The sequence below is a fragment of the Macrotis lagotis genome, chromosome X, assembly GCF_037893015.1.
Source record: "Macrotis lagotis isolate mMagLag1 chromosome X, bilby.v1.9.chrom.fasta, whole genome shotgun sequence".
NCBI lineage: Eukaryota > Metazoa > Chordata > Mammalia > Peramelemorphia > Peramelidae > Macrotis > Macrotis lagotis.
Genome location: NC_133666.1, coordinates 132,237,224 through 132,257,939, shown reverse-complemented (window position 1 = coordinate 132,257,939; position 20,716 = coordinate 132,237,224). Strand labels below are relative to the sequence as shown.

Sequence of the window (20,716 nt, the reverse complement as noted above, 5' to 3'; positions counted from 1 at the left end):
TTGGTGTACACTTTGGTACCCTCAGCAGAACGTAAGGAAAAGTAGCTTCTCTTATAGGGGCATATTTATACTTTTTTGCACTTGCAGGAAGACCTAAATTCAAATTTTATTTCTTGATACATAATATCTTTATGTACAGGTCACTTAATCCTCAGTATTCCTGGCAGTTCTCTAAAACTAATTAAAATTATGACTGCATGTAAAGGAAGTTTTTTTAGTGATCTTTTTTTTTGGTAAGATTTTTGAGTTCCACATTTTTGTCCCTCCCCACTCCTTTAGACAGAGAATAATCCAATATAGGTTATACATATATAACTATGTGAAATATGTTTCCATCTTAATCATATTGTAAAAGAAGAATCAGAATAAAAAGAAAAAGCATGAAAGGAAAAAACATAAAACATAAAACAAATTTTGGAAGTTGAAAATAGTGTGCTTTGGTCTATATTTAGACTCTATAGTTCCTTCTCTGGAGGTGCTTGGTATTTTCCCTCACAAGTCCTTTAAATTATCTTTGTTGTACAACTGAGAAGAGCAAGGCCATCAGAGTTGATCATCATACAATGTTATTGTTAATGTGTACAGTGTTTTTCTGGTTCTGTCCACTTTACTCAGCATCAGTTCATGTAAGTCTTTCCAGGCTATTCTGAAGTCCCATCCCTCATGATTTCTTACAGAACAAAAGTATTCCAACACATCCAAATACCATAATTTGTTCAGCCCTTCCCTAATTGATGAACATTCCCTCAATTTCCAATTCTTTGCCACTACAGAGATAGCTGCTATAAATATTTTTATACATGAGGACTTTTTCCCTTTTCTTATGATCACTTTGGGATCTTTGGAATACAGATCTAGTAGTGGTATTGCTGGATTACTAATTAACTGAAGAAAAGATACTGTTCTGCTTTGGTGGAGGGAGTCCCAACACTTCAAGTTCCATTTAAAACCCCACCTTCTACAAGAAGTCTTCTTCAATCCCTCCTATTCCCAGTAACTCTTTTCTGTTATTTTCTATTTATTTTGTAGATAACTTTGAGGGAAGAGATTATCTTTTGCCTAATTTTGAATCTCCAGTAGTTAATATAGTGCCTGATACTTTGTAGGTACCTAAAAGGTGTTTATTGATTGATTGATTTATTGTCCCCATCCCAATTCTCTTTCATAGATTGAAAGAGCTACCAAGAGCAGAGTTGCAAAGTTAGGACAGTTTGGCCAGGCTCGTTATAGACAGTACAGCAAATTAGGCAAATTGTTTCCCCTTTCTATTTTGTATTCTCCCACCTCTTTGTATCCCTCGACCTTAAACTCCTTTCTTATCTCCATTGACTGAAATCCTTCATTTAGCACTTTAACTCTATACAGCTGCCCTGTTTACCTCAAATGAAAACGATCTCTCTTTTTAAATTTTCCCAGAGAAGTTTGTGTTGTTGTATCTCCTTTGTTGTGTCTATTGCATTATCTTTCACATCATATTTTCTTCTATACATAACTCCACCCTGCCTAGATTACTAGGCACTGTGTTAAAAAAAAAGACAAAACCTACCAATTTTGACTTCTCAGCACCCAATTAAGTTTATTTATAAATATTATATAGCATTAATATTTAGAAGTTGCTTAATAAGGACTTGTGGAATGGAAGTCTTCTCTCTTTCCTCTGAACTTTATAGTGCTTTGTCATTCTCAACACTTGAAATAAGACTTTGCTTCACGAATTTGTGTGTCATCCTTGCACAGGGACCATGCTAATCTTCTCTGTATCGTTCCAATTTTAGTATAAGTGCTGCCAAAGTGAGCACAGAATGAGACTTTGCAGTAATGGCAGCTCAAACTTATATGGTGCTTTAGGGTTGGAAAAAAGACTTTCCTCACACAATTCTGTGGAGTAGTGATTACGCTAGATGAGGAAATTGAAACAATAGATTATTAAAAGATTTGCATTGTAATCACCCATTATCTTAATATTTGAAGGAGTTTTGAAACCCAGTTCTCCTCTCATCTTTACTCCAAGCTTAAAACTATATCTGACTCAATAAAATGTCAAATAAAATCATTTTCTTGCCCTCAGGAAACTTATAAGAAGCACCTAGGTGACCCTGGGTGCTGGAGTAAGGAAGACTTAAATTCAAATCCCACTTCAAGTCTTAATCTCTCTTTGCCTTCCTTTCTTATCTAGAAAATGAGAATCATAAATACATCTAATTCCCAGTGCTATTATGATAAATGCATAAATCTGAGGCCAGATTTGAACTCAGTAAGATGAGTCTTCCTGATTCCAGAACAAGTCTTAATGTCTCTATTTACTTCACCACCAAGCTGCTGTATGTAAATACAGCTATTACTGTTGTTGTTATAATTTAATAAGGCACAGAACTACAGGTCAGATACACAGATTCTCTTGGAAGAAACACGATGTCCAAATACTGATATACAGTGAATCACAGTTTAAGTCTGGTCATGTAAAAGGTTTACGTAGATAGGTTTCATGTTGTGAAAAAAGAATATGAGACAAGAAGGAAGAGGGTTGAGCATAGGATATGGAATAGATATAGAGACATATAACTTCCTTAAGAAAAAGCTTGCATTAAGAAAGAATAATTTGAACAAAGAGCAAAGATGATCATGGGCAGTGATCTGCAATTGGTCTCAATACAGCTTCTTTCATTTCACGATTATGAAGAGATGAACAGACATTTACAGCAATTCATGGGGTGGAGTTAGGGATGATGTGGGTGAAGAATTCCATCTTTAGCTAGCTACAACCACTAGCATTAAAAACTGTATTCTCAGCTGATTTAGCTTTGACTTCTTTTGATCTGAGACCATGGTTCCATTTGATCCTATGATTTAAATACTAAAGAAACCTTTTTTGTTGTCCTCTATCTTTCTCTTCACATCCTACTCTTTGTGACTCCATTTGGGATTTTCTTGGCAATTATATTGGATTGATTGGTTTGCAGTTTCCTTCTCCAGCTCATTTTTAGATAGGGAAATCGAGCTTTAGGATTTATTTAGTTTTATTCCCCATCTTATAGATGAAGAAATTCAGACACAGAAAGTGCCTAAAATGACATGCCTATCACAACAGTCAATAGATCATATTGGTTATTAATAGATCTGGGATTTAAATTTAGGATTCCAAACTGCAAATCTAGTATTCTTTCTATGATTCCATGCTTTCTTGATCCCCAGGTCAATGACAATTCTTTGACCCTCTTAGGATCCCATTGTTGCCTATTAACTCAATTACTTCACTCTACAAAATAATCATACACTTTGTCTTTTTGACCAGTTTAGGTTTTTATTTTCACTAATTTAATGATGAGTTCTTGGTTCCATCTCTTGCCTCTCTCAAACCTACTATTAGCCCGTATCAGATCCACAGTACAGAAAGTCTTATGATGACTTTAGTCTTTTAGTGGGTCACTTGCCAGGAGTCTTGCCCTTGACTTCTTTCCCAAATGGGAGAGAAAAGTAAACCAGGAGGGTTGACTTTTGTTTTTCATTTGTTTTAGTCATGAGTGACTCTGGGTGACTCCATTTGGGGTTTTCTTGGCAAAGATCCTGGAGTGATTTGCCGGTTCCTTCTCTAGCTCATTTTACAAATGATGAAACTGAGGTAAATTGAGTGAAGTAACTTGCCCAGAGTCACACATCTAGCAAGTGTCTGAGGCCAAATTTGAACTCAGAAAGATGAATCTTCCTGACTTCAGGCTCAGCACTCTTATCTATTGTCTACCTAAGCTGCTTCTAGGAAGCCAACAGTAAAAGTTAATTGTGAACATGAGCCAGAAGAAGGAAGAGGTAGGTGGTATTTTAAAATTAATTTAGTTAAAAGTCAATTTTTATTTAAAAATCAGTCTTAAAGATTTCTTTTAAGAGAGATCATAGGATCGTAAATTCAGCACTAGAAGGGACTATAAGGGCCCTTGAATCATCATTTTATACAATTAGAAATTAAAGCAATTAGAGGTTAAGTGATTTGTTCAGGGACACACAGCTTGTAAGTGTCTATGGCAGGATTCAAATTCCTCTCTTCCTGACTCTGATAGCACTTAATCTAGGATAATTTTGTTCCTAACTTAAGGAGATAGTGCATTCAAAGCTCTCTAGATATGGAAAAGAGTGGAGCAACTTGGGTCGGTGTTCTAGGGTCTTAGAAGAAAGCAATTTCCTTTCTTTGGCTAGGGAACTCTAAGCTCTGAACCTTGATCTTCTCTTGAGGTTTAAAACCACATTTCTGGTTGAAGGTGTAAAAACCAGTTGTGCTAAACAGGATGCTATCACTAAACTGAGCATCTATAATTTGGGAAAGTTCAAGCTTTTATCCCCCCAATTTTCCAAAATGATAGTAGAATAGATTTTGTCTTCTAAATAACTGTATGATTGATGACTCAGAGAAAGTGGTGTAAATCATAAACTAAAGTGGTACCTTCCCACCACCACTCCACCCCCAAATTCTGTTGGGCAGTATCCATGAAACCCATCGGAGGTTAATCTGTGTGTTTTCTATTTGATGTTGCCCTAGATGACTTTGTCATAGCTTTCACTTTCAACTCCACCTTATGATTCCTTTACAAATTTGTCCTTTAACCTGTGTGCTGCCTAAACTACTTTTCCTCTGTAACAACTGGAAATAAGAGTGATTTTTTTAAGGACTGTGGCTCTGTATCTCTTCTAAACTAGTAGTGCAGTGCCTAGTCAAAGGCCAGATTGTCATCACTGATTGTCATGGCAACTTTGATTTTCTCCATTTCTGATCTAGGCCAGTTTGTTCCCTCTGTAAGCAGCCTAGTATCTTCTAATATTGGGGATTAACCCTACTGAGGCTCAATTTAATGCCTTTAACCTACTTTACTTCAGAATTCCCAAGCTCCAGCAATCTGTTGATGTCAGTCTCTCCAGGGGAAAGAGTCAACCTTTCGCCATCATGTCTGTCTGGCAAGAATAATTTTTTTAGAAAGTACACCTAGGATTTCATTTTTATAGGGAACTCCCAGAGTCCCTTAGCAAGTATATGTCAGAGACTGCACTGGAACCCAGCTTTTCCTAGCTCCCACTATCCCTTATTTGTCCATTGTATTATCCTGTATTTTCCTCAAGTTTTTACAATGTTTTATAATTGTCAAAGTGCCTTCGTCATAGTAGTCCTGTGAGGTGAGAAGAAAGTTTAGATTTTATTATTCCCATGTTATAGATGAGGCATCAGTGCTTAAGTGACTTACATAGCCTAAATGTTTCAGCTTTGGACTGAGAATTAAAACCAGGTTTCTGTAGTTCTCAGTCTCCATCTCTGGCTCTGTTCCTGTCCCTCTCCCTTTTTCTATGTCTCTCTCTGAGTCTTTGTCTCTGTCTCTCTGTCAATGTCCCTCTCTTTGTCTCTCAGTCTGTCTGTCTCCTTCCCTTTCTCTCTCTCTCATACACACACTCTCTGCCTCTGTATTTCAGTGTCTCTCTCTCTCTCTTGCTCTCTCTGTCTGTGTCTGTTTGTCTCTATCTCTCTGTCTCTGTCCCTTTTTCTCTCTCTGTCTGTTTCTGTGTGTCTTTATGAGTCTCTTGTTCTCTGACTCCATCTCTGTTTTTGTCTTTGTCTTTGTCTCTACTGTTTACCTGTCTTTCTGTCTGTCTCTTTGTTTTTGTCTCTCACACTTTATCTCTGTTGTCTGCCTGTCTGTCTGTCTGTCTGTCTGTCTCTCTCCAGATAAATGATTTCACTGGTATAGAGAACTCTGTGTGAAATCATCTTGTACTCATGTAGATCAGCACTTGCTATGGAATTTACAGTCTTAGTGACTTTTTGGGGGGAGAAAGAAATAAGGATTTATATAAGAACCCCTAATGTATGCCAGACAGACATCATGTTAAGTACTTTACAAACATTGTCCTAGTTAATCCTCATTATAATCCTGTGAGGTAGGTGCTTTTTTTTAATCCCTATTTTACAATTGAGGAAACGACAGAAATCAAATGACTTATCTAGGGTCTCACAGCTAGAAAGTGTCTGTGGTCAAATTTGAACTCAAGTCTTCCTGACTCCAGACTCAGCTCTCTATCCCCTGTAGCACCTCGATACTGGAAACACTGAGAGTTTCAGTGACATGCTGAGAGGTCACATAATCAATGTGAGAGCTTGCTCTCTCCACTAGCCTATAACTGGCTTTCAATTCTTTATTCTTGGTGCAGATAGAAGGGGGATTTATAGCTCCCTTTCTTGTGTCATTTTGTGACATGTTCTTTAGCAAACACCTAACCAGCATGTGAAAGTGTGGAAATATTTACAAGAATGGGTAATTGTGTACAAATATCCCATCTTTGAGCATTTTTCCATGGTGGCAATCAGTTTTCTTCTAACCTAGTTGTGTAATTGAGGCTGGTGGATGAATGGGACAGAGGAGGAGCATTTAGTGTCCTAGAGAAAGCACTTCTGTTTTCACTTTGGCCCTTTCTGAAGAGGGTTTTTTTGTTTGTTTGTTTTTTATTTATTTATTTTTTTGTGCTATGAGCATTGCCTTAGGGAGGGGCAGGAGAAGGGAATTCATAATCACTGGAAGAAAAGAAGAACCCACCCCAAAGAGATTTGATTTGTGTTCCCAGTTCCATAAAGTGAATTCAGAAAGGGCAGTGCTTCCCCTGATGTGGAATTCCCTAGTGGTAGTTTTTCTGTAAGTGTGGACTCTGAAGAAGAGTAAACAGAGTGGAAACAACACTTCTGCTTAATTCCATTGTCTCTGCTGGAAATACTTTCCTTTTGTTACAGCTCATACAGGGCTGTGTATATACACAGTGCTGTCTTGAAATGTGAAATGTTCCAATCAAAAGCCAATTCTCCTGCTAAATAGCCATTATATGGCACCATTATATGGTGTGTTTCTGTTGCCCCAAACAACATTGTATTCAATAACAGTAGGAAAAAGATTGAATTTTCCCCAGAAATGCCACAGTGGTCCAAATATTGGATTAAGATTGTTCTAACTTATTATATTTCTTTTAAAAAAAACAAATCCATTTTCATAATGATCTACTGATATAGCTAAATCTTCAACTAAGAGAGCTAACTTTAAAGAGAGGGAATCAGTTTTTCTCAGAAAAGAAATAGCATGTTCAGGCCTAAACATATATATGTATAAGGGAGATTATTTAGCTTGAATGTAAAGAATTTCTTAAAGAAAGGAGAGGCTGAAGGCAGGAAGATTGGTTAGGAAATTACAATAATTCCTGTGAAACTTATAGTTGAAGAGAGGGAGGGAGATCAAGGAAGATTTCATGGAGGATGCAGCATTTCTCATCCTCCCTGCCTATTTTACCCTGGAGAAACTTCTACCCTTGGGCTCATATTTATGGATTCCTGACTGCCTCTCTCTGAGCACTATTTTCAGCTTCATTTCACTCATTACCTTCTGGTCCTCTCCTCATCCTTGGCCACTTCTTCCAGTGCCTTTATATTTTAATTTTTCTTCCTCTTTCCCTTCCCTCCTGTTTTGAAACCATGAACCAACTTTGTCATTGTTCCTGGATGGAGACTATCACTAGTTCTCTAACTTTCTGGACCATTTTGTGTAGTCTACATTATAATGTAAATTTCTTGAGATAGGTTACTTTTTGTAACTCCCATCACTCATTTCTGTACTTGACTCCTACTGTGAAACTTAATATATAGTTTTTCATTCATTCATTCATTCATTTGAATTAGATCTTGTAGGGTTTATTAAATTTCAAAAGGATATCTAGGAAGGGGAGTACCATTGTGAATGGTAGTTATAATACTATCTAACATTTATGTACTCGTACTATGTTCTAGGAACTTTACAATTATTATTTAATTTGATACTCAAAACAATTCTGGGAGGTAGGTATTGTTATTATTATTATTATTGTCCCTATTTTACAAATGAGGAAAGTGATATAAACAGACATTGAATGATTTATCCAAGGTCACACAGCTACTATGTGCTTGAGGCTGGATTTAAACCCAGGCATTCCTGACTCTAGATCCAGTGAATAGAATTATCTAATTTACCACCTAGCTGTTTAAAAGCTGGAAAGAATAGAAATCTTCTGAATGTGAAGTTCTATCATGCTACCCCCATGATAAACAAACAAACTTCTATGCCAATATAATTTCCTTAAGGGTGGGAAATATTTTCATTTTGTCTTTGTATCTCTAGAGCCTTTAATGGTACCTGGAAGTTAATAGGTTTAATTAAGAGGTTTATTGTTGGGAGAGACAAGACTGGTCTCTCAGATTTAGTGTGAATATTCTCCTTCTGTTAACTCTTCACATGAAATTCAACACCTAGGGAAATATTCCTAAATTTGAGTAGACTCAGGAGATCTGATTCTATTCTGCTAGTCTCTAAACCCTAATTTTTTCATTTGTAAAAGGAGAGTTGAGACTTTTAATGTTCTAGGAATAACTAATTTAACACCTGTATGATTCAGCTAGTGGAGCAGATGAAGTGAGCAAGAAGCATCCAGTGATAGCTGCAAATAAGGATGATACAGGATATCATCCAAGCCCAACTCAGGCACTATCTCCTCTATGAAAATTACCAAGGAGCCAGCTGACATTCATCCTGCACTATCCCAATCCCTGCCTATTGCTTTAGTATCACTTATGAATGTACATCTTTCATGCCAGCTTCTATTTCATTTAGAATATCACCATAATCTCATATTGAAAGTAATAAACATTAAACTTTAGAAAGCAATGCAAGCCTGTTTGTCTCAGATTCTTCATTAAGGATAAGACTGGAACTTAACCTCCCAGGGTATCAAATAAAATCACATTTGTTAAGCTCTTTGCAGACTTTAAGGAGCTATATAAATTCTAGCTGCTGTTATTTTTAACTGTTATTATTATTATTATTATTATATTCCATATAAGCCCAGTTCAGTGTTGGCACATTCAGCATTGAATAGAAAATATTAATTGGTGAAGCAGTTACCTCCCCCTTCTGATTGCATATGCCATAAACTATCTCTTGATTTACAACTGAGAAAAACCTTAGTCCTATTTCCCCTGCTTTGTCTTCCTTTGTTGTCCTTGGTCTTAAACTCTATCCAATCCCAGGGCAGATGATACTGTAAATATAGACTCCCACCATCTATGATGGAGCCATTAACCTGGCTATATAATATACTTATGTTGGTGTTGGTTTGCATTAATGATAATAGTAATAGTCCATATTTATGTAGCTCTTCAAGGTTTGCAAAGAGTTCTACATATATTATTTTATTTGAACCTTACAATAATAAGCCTGTGAGGTAGATGCTAATATTATGCCTATTTTATAGACAAGTAGACCAAGAAAGTTAAATGGCTTATCTAGCACAATATGGATAATAGTGTCTAAGACAAATTTTGAATTCAGATTCTTGAGTTTCAAATCTAGTGCTCTATACATCTCACTACCTAGCTGCTTCATTAAAGGGTCTGAGTCTAGAGACAGAAAGGCCTGGCTTCAGATCCTGCCTCTGACTTTTTATAACTGTGACTATGGACAATTCATAATCTTTCCCAGTCTTGGTCTCCCATTAGTAAAATGAGGATGATGATAATACCTGTCATTCTCATCTTGTAAGATTGTTGTTAGGCTCAAAGAAGATAACAGAACATACTTAAAGTACTATATAAATGCCAGTTTAGTATATTTATTGCTATTTAAGGACATATATGTTCAAATCTGTATACAAGAAACAAAGTCTTTAAGTGGGGATATCAGAGTCTGTTTTAGAAGGAGCAGGCTATGAAACTAGAACTTTTCTTCTAGATCCTTAAAGGAACAATCAACCTGTAGAGTTATCCAGCTTTAATATGGAAATATGTTTTACATGATTTTACATGTAAAATTGATAAAACTATTGCTTGCCTTCTCAGTAGGTTTGAGAAAGGGAACCAGGGAGAGAGAAAATTTGGAACTCAAAATTTAAAAAGAATATCAAAAATAAATAAATAATAAATTGGAATGTTGAAAGAAATAAAGTTATCTAGCTTTATTAGGATACATACAAAGGAGAATGTCTGAAGTCCCAGGGACCTGAATGTGTCAAACCTTGAGAAAGTAGAGGAGGGACATGATAAGAGAAAGTAGCAATAGATACAAAATTTAGATCATTGTATTTAGTATAAGGAGTATATTTGAAGAAAGAAAGAGAGAGCAGGGCAGAGAGGGGTAGGGCTTGGAAAAAAACCCAGAAATTGTCAAAGAGGGTTCAGGAGATGGGGGCTGGGCCATTGAATCCTTGGATACTGGTGGAGAGGATTGGCATCACTGTAGAGAGCCAAGTATAGATATGAGGTACACTTTTTAGTAATCTCCTGGTAGAACCATCTATGAAAGGATCTCTTAACAGAAGACTGGGATGGGTGATTAGCTGGGCTCATAATGCTAATTGGTTTGATTTTTGAGGCACATTAAGTACCTCAAATGTACCTGAAAATTTCTGCCATTTCAGTTATTCCCTCTGGGTTAAACATTGTCTCCTGAGAATCCTGCTTGCAAATACATTACTCTGCAGGGTAACACATTGACTACAGATTCATTATTACCAATGACTTCATGGAAGATATGAGAAGATCTCTCCCTACTTCTCTGCAGAGGTGTGGAACATAGCATGTAATGTCAGTAATGTGTTCCATTTTGCTGAATTTTTTCCTTTTTTTCTCCATCTTTTTAAATTAATTTTTTAAAAAAATTAATCTCTAGTAAGCAAGTGTGAGCTGGAAAAACTTGTACTGGCTTGGGAGATTTAATTGTCAAATCTTCACTATGAATTTTTATGCCTCAAATGTTACAAATCAAGGCTTGATTTATTGTTTTGCTGCTTTTCTAGTCTTAAAGTGATAGAGAAAATGTTCATACAACTTGCACTTATATTGGTGGTGCATACAATTATTTTTTGGATCCAGTTCTTAGACATATATCAGCGCACTATTGGTTATAAGAGGTGGTTCTCTGGAGGTTGTAAGAAAGACATACAGAGGAAAATCTATGCAATTAAAAAAAAAGATGGCTTTCAGAATTAAGGGTAAGAGAGGAAAAAATTTACACTGTAACTGACTTTACAGTTTTGCCTGAGACTACGTTTTCTGTGAGTTGACATGCTTATCTGGTAGGTAATTGTTTAAGGAGTATTAAACAACCATGGAGGAGTGAAGGTGTGTATGTGTAGGGAGTGGTTAGTCACTGCTTGGTTGAGAATCAAAAGCTTAGGTCTAGTATTATCTCTACTATTGTGTGACCCTGAGCCAGTCACTTTCTTATGAATGAGAAAATAGACCCAAAGTGAGGAAGTTAGATTAGATGATCTCTGAGAATTTTTCCAGCTTTAGAAGAAGTACTATGTTGTTAAAAAAAGGATTTTTAATTTTTTAAAGATACCAACCAAGACAACTCCTCCTCCCAAGATCTCTGTCTTGTTATTCTTGAGAAATTAAGAAGTAAAAAATCTTTTTTCCTTCAACTTTTTCAATCTCCCCTGTTAAGAATGCAATTGCATTCAGATTTATGGAGCTGCCTAACCTGGAATAGGGTCCTTCCTCTCCTCTGAATATCAACTTACTGCTAACTTCTTGCCAGTTGTGTGGGAGTTCAGTTAATGCAGTCTGTTTATTCATCCTGGCCATCTAATTAGAAGTGCCCCATCCTTGCTCTCTCTGTGTACCCTGGATGGAATGAGCAGGAATTGGATATTATGAAACTTGGACTAAATAACTCAGTCTGGGAGGTGAAATACTTTTCTGACTTATTAAATCTATTGAAGCTTTACTTGAAGGGAGATGAACTCCTTAAATTCTGTTCAACCTATATAAAATGTTGCTTCTCTTTGACTCTTTAAATTAATTTTTAAATGAAGGACAGTAGCCCAATCATTGGAATAGTAGGGGGGGAAGGGAATCCACAAATCTAGATCAAGCTATCTCTTAAAAATATGCACTACTGGTTGTATTTTCAATTATTACAAAGATAATCCTTCATTGATTTCAATCACAACAGCTTCCACAATCATTTGGAATAAATTCTCTCCTGCATATACACCCATTTTGCTAATGGGTACTATTCTTTGAGCTCATTGACACACTGAGAGAATAAAGAATGCATTGTGTCAATTTATAGTAACTGAAGCTGCATAATAGTGGCATAATAAACAATTAGTGCTATTCTTAGATTGAATTCAAATTGCACAGTCAATGCATAGTACATCAACCCACATAGGTTGAAAAGGAATCTTGTCCAAAGGGACCTCTGGTCTGATACAGCTTAGCAGAAATAGCAGAGTCATAGTGATTCCATTCATCCTTGACACCCAAAGCACTTTAGAGCTTGCTGTTAATAAGAGAAAAGACATCAATATCAGTAATTTCCAGAGGGCATCAGCATTCATTCAGGAGTTGGTAGGAGCAGAAAAAAAACATCCATAGGGTGGATAGGTGGAAAGAGATACTATGGAAGTGGGTGTAGGCAGTAAAAGTATATGAATAATGGTTTCAATGACAAGAAAAGTGAAAGTAAGTATTTCCCAATTATTAATTTGCTGGCTTTTAAGCACTTATCACATTTGAACACAATTAATTTGTGTCTATCTTGTGTGTTCCTTGAGGACATGAGGTGGCTCTTCTTTTTTTCTTCTCTTCCTCCTCCTTGTCCTTCTCTTCCTCCTCTGCTCCTTTTCTTCCTCCTTTTTAAAATTTGTTTAAGTCCATTGCCTAGGAAGATGCTTGACTTGTAGTAGGTACTAAATAAATATTTTTTAAATAAAAGATGAAGATAGGAAGAGTCTATTTTTAATATTCTAGGAACAAATGATTATGAATTTTCAGTTAGGATGGAATTTAAGAAAACCTCTCCGGAGCACATTCTCTTCTTCAACGAAATTAAGGGTTGACTAAGAGGTCAAAGAAAGAGGGAATGGTCCTATATATATATACAAAAATATTTACAGCCACACTTATCAAAGCAAAGAAATGAAATGACTGATTAAAATGTCACATATAAATGGAATAGAATATCATTATCTTAAAAATAATAAACATGAATTCAGAGAAACTTAAAAGGACTTCTTTGAACTGGTACAGATGGAAGTAAACAGATTAGGATAATGATTTACAGAATGACCCTGAGAATATAAAGAAAAATAACACTGAAAAATTTCACTTCTCTGTAATCATACAAGACAATCATGATTTCTAAAAAGTCAGTCAATAAGCCTTAAGCACCTACTTAATGCCAAAAACTCTATGTTCCTTAAGCTCTGGGGCAAAAAAAAAATAGTATCTACCCTCAAATAGCTTACAATCCAACAGTGGAAGACATCATACACAAAGAAGTTGTAAAGAGAATTGGGTATGAGAGGGTGCCCACTGTTGGGGGCATGATGGAGAAATACAAAGGAGTGCAGCCAAGTGGGAAATGAAGAGATGATTGACTGAGTGCCCTCCTTAAATAGAGATTTTGGAAGTAGATCTTCCTCCAAACACCCTCCCATATTCCACCCTTTAATTAGAGTCATCCTAAGGGCAGAGGGTATTGATGAGATGTGAATTCCAGATTTGATGTAGTTTTCTAGGATAAGATTCCTGGGGTCAGGATGGAGAAGTCCAAAGAATACAATTTCTGGGGGGAAAATAAATTAAAAACCAAATTGATAGTCAGTGGTTCTCCCTTTCCCTTCCTCCCTGCCAGTCCCCCAGAGAGCTGTAGACCAGAGGTATGGAATGAGACATACATTTTCAAACCTGGCCAGCATATTTATTTGTTTTACTGGACAATACTTATCTATACATTGGAAGGTGAGTTGGAAGTGACAGTAATTTTTTTAAAAGAGGATCAGTAAAATTTTTTTAAATAATTCAAACAGTGATGAGATAGTCAGAGGCTAACCAATAGTTTGAGGAGCTCTGTTTAGAATTTCTGCCATAGCTCCAATAGTCTTTGGATTAATTAAAGTATATACTTAAAAATTACTTTCAGGACTCAGATGGACCTGGCAGAAAAGGTTTCATCTTTTTTTGATTTGTTTTGTTTTGTTCTTAAGCTCCCAATCTGCTAATTCTCAACCTCATCAAAATTATCAACTCATCTTTTGGTTTTGACATTGCTACTTAAAGGCTGACATGCCAATCAGACTTGCTGATTCTGTTGGAAGACCAAAAAAAGAGGCTTGAAACCAATAGCCTATAGGAGGGAAGAAAGCAAGGAATAAGGAAGGAAGGAATGAAGGAACACAGAAACAAAGGAAGTCATCCCATCAATACAATCAGTGTTTTCCAGCTAGGGGTCTTGAAATTCTATCCATAGAGCTGGTTGTCACTCCTTTATGATGGACCAAAGAAACTGTCTTTGCTTCTTCTATTCTAGATTTTGTTAGAGGATAGGGAAGAGAGAAGAAGAGAAGGAAGGATTATTGACTTTTCAGATTAAGCATCAGGGAAAAATAGCAAAATTCTCTAATTTGTATTCCTTTTTTTTCTTTTTCTGCTTATTTTCTGAAGGTATATGTGAATATGGAATGGGTGACCAACATTGGAGAAGGAGGCAGTTTTGGAGAACTTGCCCTGATCTATGGCACACCAAGGGCTGCCACTGTCAAAGCCAAGACTGACCTCAAACTTTGGGGCATTGATCGGGATAGCTACAGGCGCATTTTGATGGTGAGTCCTTTTTTATGTCATACCTAATTAGACCAAGATTGCTGAATTTGAATTGAATTTCCATCATAGTTAAGATTAACCATTTCACAAATTTTGATTACTTTCATGGACATAGAAGCAGTGGGTATTATCTGCATCAATAATAGCAAGCATTTCTTAATGCCTTCTATGTGTTAGATACTAGATACTAGCTTCTTTACAAATATCTCATTTGGTTCTTACAATGGCCCTGTGAGGGAGATGTTATTATTTATCCCCATTTTACAGATGAGGAAATTGTGGTTGGTGAAGGTTAAGTAACTTGACCAGAATCACCCAGCTAGTGTCTGAGTCTCCAACTCCCAAAACTACCATTCTTGCCATCATTTCATTCAGTCTTTGTAAATGCCAACATTGTATAGCAAAATGTTCTCAGAAAAAGGCATGGAAGGGGCAGCTAGGTGGTACAGTGACTTCAAATCCGGCCTCAGACACTTAATAATAACCTAGTTGTGTGGCCTTGGGCAAGCCACTTAACCCCATTGCCCTGCAAAAAAAAAAAGGCATGGAGGACATGAATTACTTTTGTTTTATGAGTCGAAGACTGTGCATAATTCTTAACTTGGTCAATATTTTATGAAACAATTACAGTAGGATGCCGACTAGACCTCATTTAGGTATCCTAATCCACATGTTGCCAATAGATCTCCCTGAATTGGTCCCTTATATGTGTTCCAGAGGCTGTCCACTATATCACTTCAATAGGTTACAATGAATTTCTTCAATTGATGTTTTAGATACAACAGAGAAAGCAACAAAACTGTTTTGTGTCTCTAATCTGGTCCCACCTCATGGGACCTCATCTGATAATTCTTCCTCATTCAGTCATTCCTTTGACAGCACTAGACTCCCCATCTGTTAGCCATTCTTTTTAACTGAACTTTATCTGGAAAATAATACTTTCCATGAGCACTAAATCCCCTTTTTAGAAAAACAGTACTTGACATATATCCTGCAAATCCCTGAGACTTTAAGATTCCTTTGTCCTTTAGCATCAGACACATGTTATGAGGTTGGGGGAGGGCGGAGAAGAGAAATGTTACAGCAGTGAAATAAGAACTAACCTTTCAAGAAGAAAGGAAGAAATGTGGTCAGCCAAGTGGCAATGTCAATGACTTTCATAATTGCTCTCCCCTTGATGAATCTGAAGGTTGGAAAGTCAGTAATAGGAGAAATAGAGGGCTGTATTGGGATGCTATCTTCTTAATCTTTCTTTTTTTCTTTGAGGACAGTGGTGATTCTCCAGAGGTGCCTTGGAGAAATTAGAGACTGTATCACTTCTGGTTTTATTATCAGTAGGATTAATATGACTATCTAAGGATACTTTACCCCTCAGATTTTACATAGTACTTTCTGCCTGATTATTTGGGAGAAGTATTTTTAAAAAAAACTACCTTAAATTAAAAATAAAACCCAGCAAACCAAGATGTGTGATATTTGCCCTATTAGACTCAGTGAAAACTTTGCCCAATTTTTATTCATTTTATACATAAACTATTTAGTATTTTCTATATAGTTCCCTTCTAGGATTGTAAGCACATTTAGTATCTACAACCAGCCAACATCTAGAAAAATTTTACCTTCAATAAGGAATTTCTCTTCTATTTGGGATCTTCCATAGTCCATTGATGAATATTTTGGTGAGCACACATTTCCCTATTTGATGTCTCTCAATTTCTGTCCCAGAATCTTTTAACTCTCCCTAGGTGACCAGTGAGCCAAACAGCTATGATTTCATTAATACTGAAACTCCCTCCACTGGGATAGATCAAAAGTCTATAACATGATCTTAGCTCTGCCTCAGCTTACAGAACTTTAGTGAGAAGCCAGTGGTGTCACAGATAACAGAAGTAGGATTTGAATGCAGGGCCTCCCCAACACAGGGTTGAACACTCTGTCCATTCATATTTTGGGGGAACCAGACCTATGATTTCCTTAAGAGGGAAGGAAAAAAAGTCCTTTACCAAAGATCAGCAATTGTTTTGAAAATGTATAGCTTTGGAGTTGTTTGGGGGGCTGTGAGAGATTAAGTTGTCCAATGTCAGCCAGCATTAGTCAGAGTTGGTACTTTTAAGTTTGAATTAGAAGTTGACGGAACAGTTTTTGTATATAGTAGGTGCTTAATAAATGATAGCTTCTAATAAGGCCAGCCTCCTCTGCCACAAGAGTAATTCAATCAAGTTATCTTTCAGCTTGCAGCAGGAGTGTGGGGGGGGGGGGAACAGCCTAGTAAACAAGCCGATCTCATAATGAGGACATTCAATTCCTGGTAAATGATAAAGTAGGCTTGATATGCCCCTAGACTACTGTGCCTGAGATTGATCTATAGCAGAAAAGACGATTTCCTGCCTATATCCTGTTGCATTTTTCCCTCCATGTCATCAACAAGAAGAACATTAGTGCACTTCAGAAATTTTAGTGGCCTCAATGCAACTTTGTTTTTTAAATCACTTTTATTGTAAGGACTCATATCCAAGTATAAGAACTGGTCAGACTTGATTACCCAGAGCTGAGGAACAGATGTCCATCTCTAGTTGATAACCTGCTGAAGCTAGTCATTTGATGAATATCTCTCTTGCCAGAGGCAATTCCTCTAAAGAGAAACGTAATTTCAAGAATTCTTTTTTGTTCTGGAAGGAGGATGATAACAGCATAGCTTGAATACCATTGGCTTCTACTGTAATCTATTTTAATTTCCCAGTGACCTTCATAGACCAATAAGAAGCTCTTTTGGTTTCCAGGGATTAAGACAAGACCAGCAGGTTGGGTTCTGTTAGGAGACCGTAGGGTTGCCTATGATTCTCATACCAAGTTGCATTTTAGGGACCAGCTTCCCTGGGTTCATGGGGTGATTGTCAGCACAACAGATAATCTGATTCTGTGTGTATTTTTTATGGGCAATTGCATTATGCAGTTGTCTGTCTTCCTTGAGGCTCTTATTCTTAAATTCTGAGGGAATATCTGTGGTTCTAGTCAAATTTTTGAGGCCATTTACTTAAGGCCCAGTAACATATTTTAGAGGAGTTATTTTTTTCTGAGTTTATTCTTTTGCTAAGCTCCAACAGGCATTGTGGAGCAGGCTATAGATCACTGAACCTGGAACACCGAGTAAACATATTACTAAAACCAAGTTCCAATTGTAGTTCTGCTACCTTTGGGTTGTTGTCCAGTCATTTTTCAATTGTGTCTGACTCACCACATCCCCATTTGGGATTTTCTTGACAAGGATACTGGTAGTTTGCTATTTCCTTCCTCAACTCATTTTACAGATGAGGAAACTAAGGCAAACAGGGTTAAGTGACTTACCCAGAGTCACACAGCTAGTGTCTACTACCTTTGTAACTTTGGGCATTCTGTGGGTCTTGGTTTCCTCATTTGTAAAAGGAAAGACTTAAAAGTCCCTTCCCACTCTAGAGCTATAATCCTATGAGATAGTTACATTCTAAAATTTAAGGAGTATATAGTAAGCACTTCATATATACCAGGAATGTGGAATTGAAAAATGAAACAATTCCTACCCTCAAGATGGTTATATTCATAACTGAGAAACTTAAATTTCTAGATGAGAATTAAAGGGATTCCCAAGTGTGGTACAGAGGTCATAAGAAGAAGGTCTAGGATTGAGGACAGCAAAGTTGTTAGGAACTTGTGTTTGTACAGTACTACAACAAGAATCCCCTATTTCCAAATGTGATGGCTGTTATTTATTAAGTGGAAGAGCATTGAACTTGTAATCCAAAGACATGGATTCTGGGCCTGACTCTGCCTCCGAAATAGTTGTGAGATTTGAGTAACTCATCAACTCACCTATGAGATGTGAATAATTATTACTTTCTCTCAGGATTGTTGAGAGGACCAAATGAAAGCAGGATACAGCATTTTATAGAGAGAGGACTGCATTTGAAGACAGAAGGCTTAGGTTCAAATTCTGATTTCCTCCTAGTCTGAGGAAGATTTTTGTTTTTTAATTGATATTTTATCTTTACAATTTCATGCTATGGTAGTTTTTCAGCATTCATCCATTTGCAAATTTATAAGTCACACAATTTTCTCCTGCCTCTCCTTGGTAGTGAGCAATCTGGTACAAGTTGTACATGCATATTTATGTTTAGCATATTTACATATTAGTCATTTTGTATAAGAGGAATTAGGACTAAGGGAAAAGAAAGAAAACCATGAGATGGTAAGGAAAAGCATAAGAGAAGTTTTTAAAAAGTGAACATAATACACATTCAGATTTTCCCCCGCTCTGGATGTGGATGGATTAACAGGTCTCCCAGGTTTGTCCTTGATCTCTGAACTGCTGAGAGGAGCTGCATCCATCATAGTTAATCAGCTCAGTGTTATTGTTAATCAGCTCAGTGTTATTGTTAATGTATGTAATGTTCCCTTGGTGGTTCTTCCATTGATTTGAAGAAGTTTTGAGTGGGGTGGAAAGTCTTCCTGGCATCACTGACAGTACACAACTGGACTACCATTGACTCTATTTTTTTAAGACCTTCCTTAGTCAAGGTTCAAACAAAAATAAGGCTACTGATCTCAAGATCCTCTTGGAGAATTTCTTCACTGGCTCCTATTATACTGCTTACTGAGAAAAGGGGGGAAAGGAAGAAGAAGAAGAAATGTTTTTTTTGAGTTTTATAATTTTTCCCCAATCTTACTTCTCCCCCCCCCCCCCACAGAAGGCAATTTGCCAGTCTTTACATTGTTTCCATGGTATACATTGGTCCAAATTGAGTGTGATGAGAGAGAAATCATATCCTTAAGAAAGAAACATAAAGTATAAGAGATAGCAAGATCAGACAATAAAATATCAGGGTGTTTTCCCTAAATTTAAGGTAATAGTTCTTGGTCTTTGTTCAATCTCCACAGTTCTTTCTCTGGATACAGATAGTATTCTCCATTGCAGACAGTCCCAAATTGTCCCTGGTTGCTGCAGTGAGGGAATGAGCGAGTCTTTCAAGGTTGAACATCACTCTCATGTTGCTGTTAGGGTGTACAGTGTTTTTCTGGTTCTGCTCATCTCACTCAGCATCATTTCATGCAAATCTCCCTCCAGGCTTCCCTGAATTCCCATCAAGAAGGGATGATTTTTTTTTAATAAAGACATTTGTTTTATTTGACAACATTGGATTTTTATGCCACTAGGACAGACTCCACCAACACCTTTAATTTTTTCCTTTGCTCTTCTGCTGAAGAACTTTGCCTTCACGATGCCTGGCTGCTTGGGGAGTTTCCCTTTTCCTAGGACTTTGTAGTATCCCGACCGAACAAGGTCAGTGATAGGGGCAAGCCCCTCCTTGTTTTTGGCCGCATTGATCCTGGTCTGCTCACTGACCAGTGTCCACAGCTTATCAAGGTTGACAGTTGGGCAGTAGCTTTGGTTCTTCTTCAAGTGGTAGTGCCTCATACCAACTTTCCCGAAGTAACCTGGATGATATTTGTCGAAGTTGATCCGGTGGTGGCAGGCCTCCCGCATTGCCGCGTCCCCCCGGGGTGCCTCCGGTGCTTGCCGATGCGCCCGTGGCCGTGGCTCATGTGCCCGTGAAGCTTGCGCGTCTTCCTCAGTCGGGATGGCATGTCGCTGGCCGGCGGAGAAGAGAAAAGGAGGGAAGAAGGGATGATCTTTAAGGCTTTCGCCTCGCCCTACCTCTCCTTTTTTCCATTCTCTTTTCATCTTTCCCTCTCTAACCTCTGTAATCTCCCTTCTTCCTCTCTCTCTCTCTAGTCTTCCCTCCCTTTTTCTCTTCTCTCGGTCTTCTTTTCTTCTTCTTCCCTTTCTCTATTTCTCTTTCTCTTTCCTCTCTTCCTTCTCCTTTCTTCTTCTCCTTCTTTCTCTACTCTCCCCCTTTCTCTCCTCTCCCTTCCTCTTTTTTCCTCTGCTTTTCCCTCTTCTTCATATTTCTATTCCTCTTTCCCTCCCTTCTCCCTTCATTCTCTCCTCACCATCCCGGCCCTTCTCCTGCCTTTCCTTTTCCTTTTCTTTTACTCTATTTCTTCCTTTCTCTGTTCCCCTTTTCCTCTCTT

The 20,716-nt window shown here is 37.3% G+C and overlaps 1 protein-coding gene, 1 non-coding gene and 1 pseudogene across 4 annotated transcripts in view; 1 reads left to right on the top strand and 2 right to left on the bottom strand.

Moving 5' to 3' along the window:
* PRKAR1B (protein kinase cAMP-dependent type I regulatory subunit beta) overlaps positions 1 to 20,716 on the top strand; it is a 255,717-nt gene that overhangs the window by 161,189 nt on the left and 73,812 nt on the right. For all 3 annotated transcript variants that reach the window (XM_074202616.1, XM_074202619.1, XM_074202617.1), the window contains one exon: positions 14,492 to 14,650. In XM_074202616.1, the coding sequence (XP_074058717.1) occupies positions 14,492 to 14,650 (159 nt within the window). The remainder of the gene's footprint in view (positions 1 to 14,491; positions 14,651 to 20,716) is intronic.
* LOC141503597 (U6 spliceosomal RNA) lies at positions 1,693 to 1,799 on the bottom strand. Its single transcript, XR_012472943.1, has one exon. It is a non-coding gene; the product is annotated as a U6 spliceosomal RNA (small nuclear RNA).
* On the bottom strand, positions 17,730 to 20,269 carry LOC141503293 (large ribosomal subunit protein uL15-like; annotated as a pseudogene).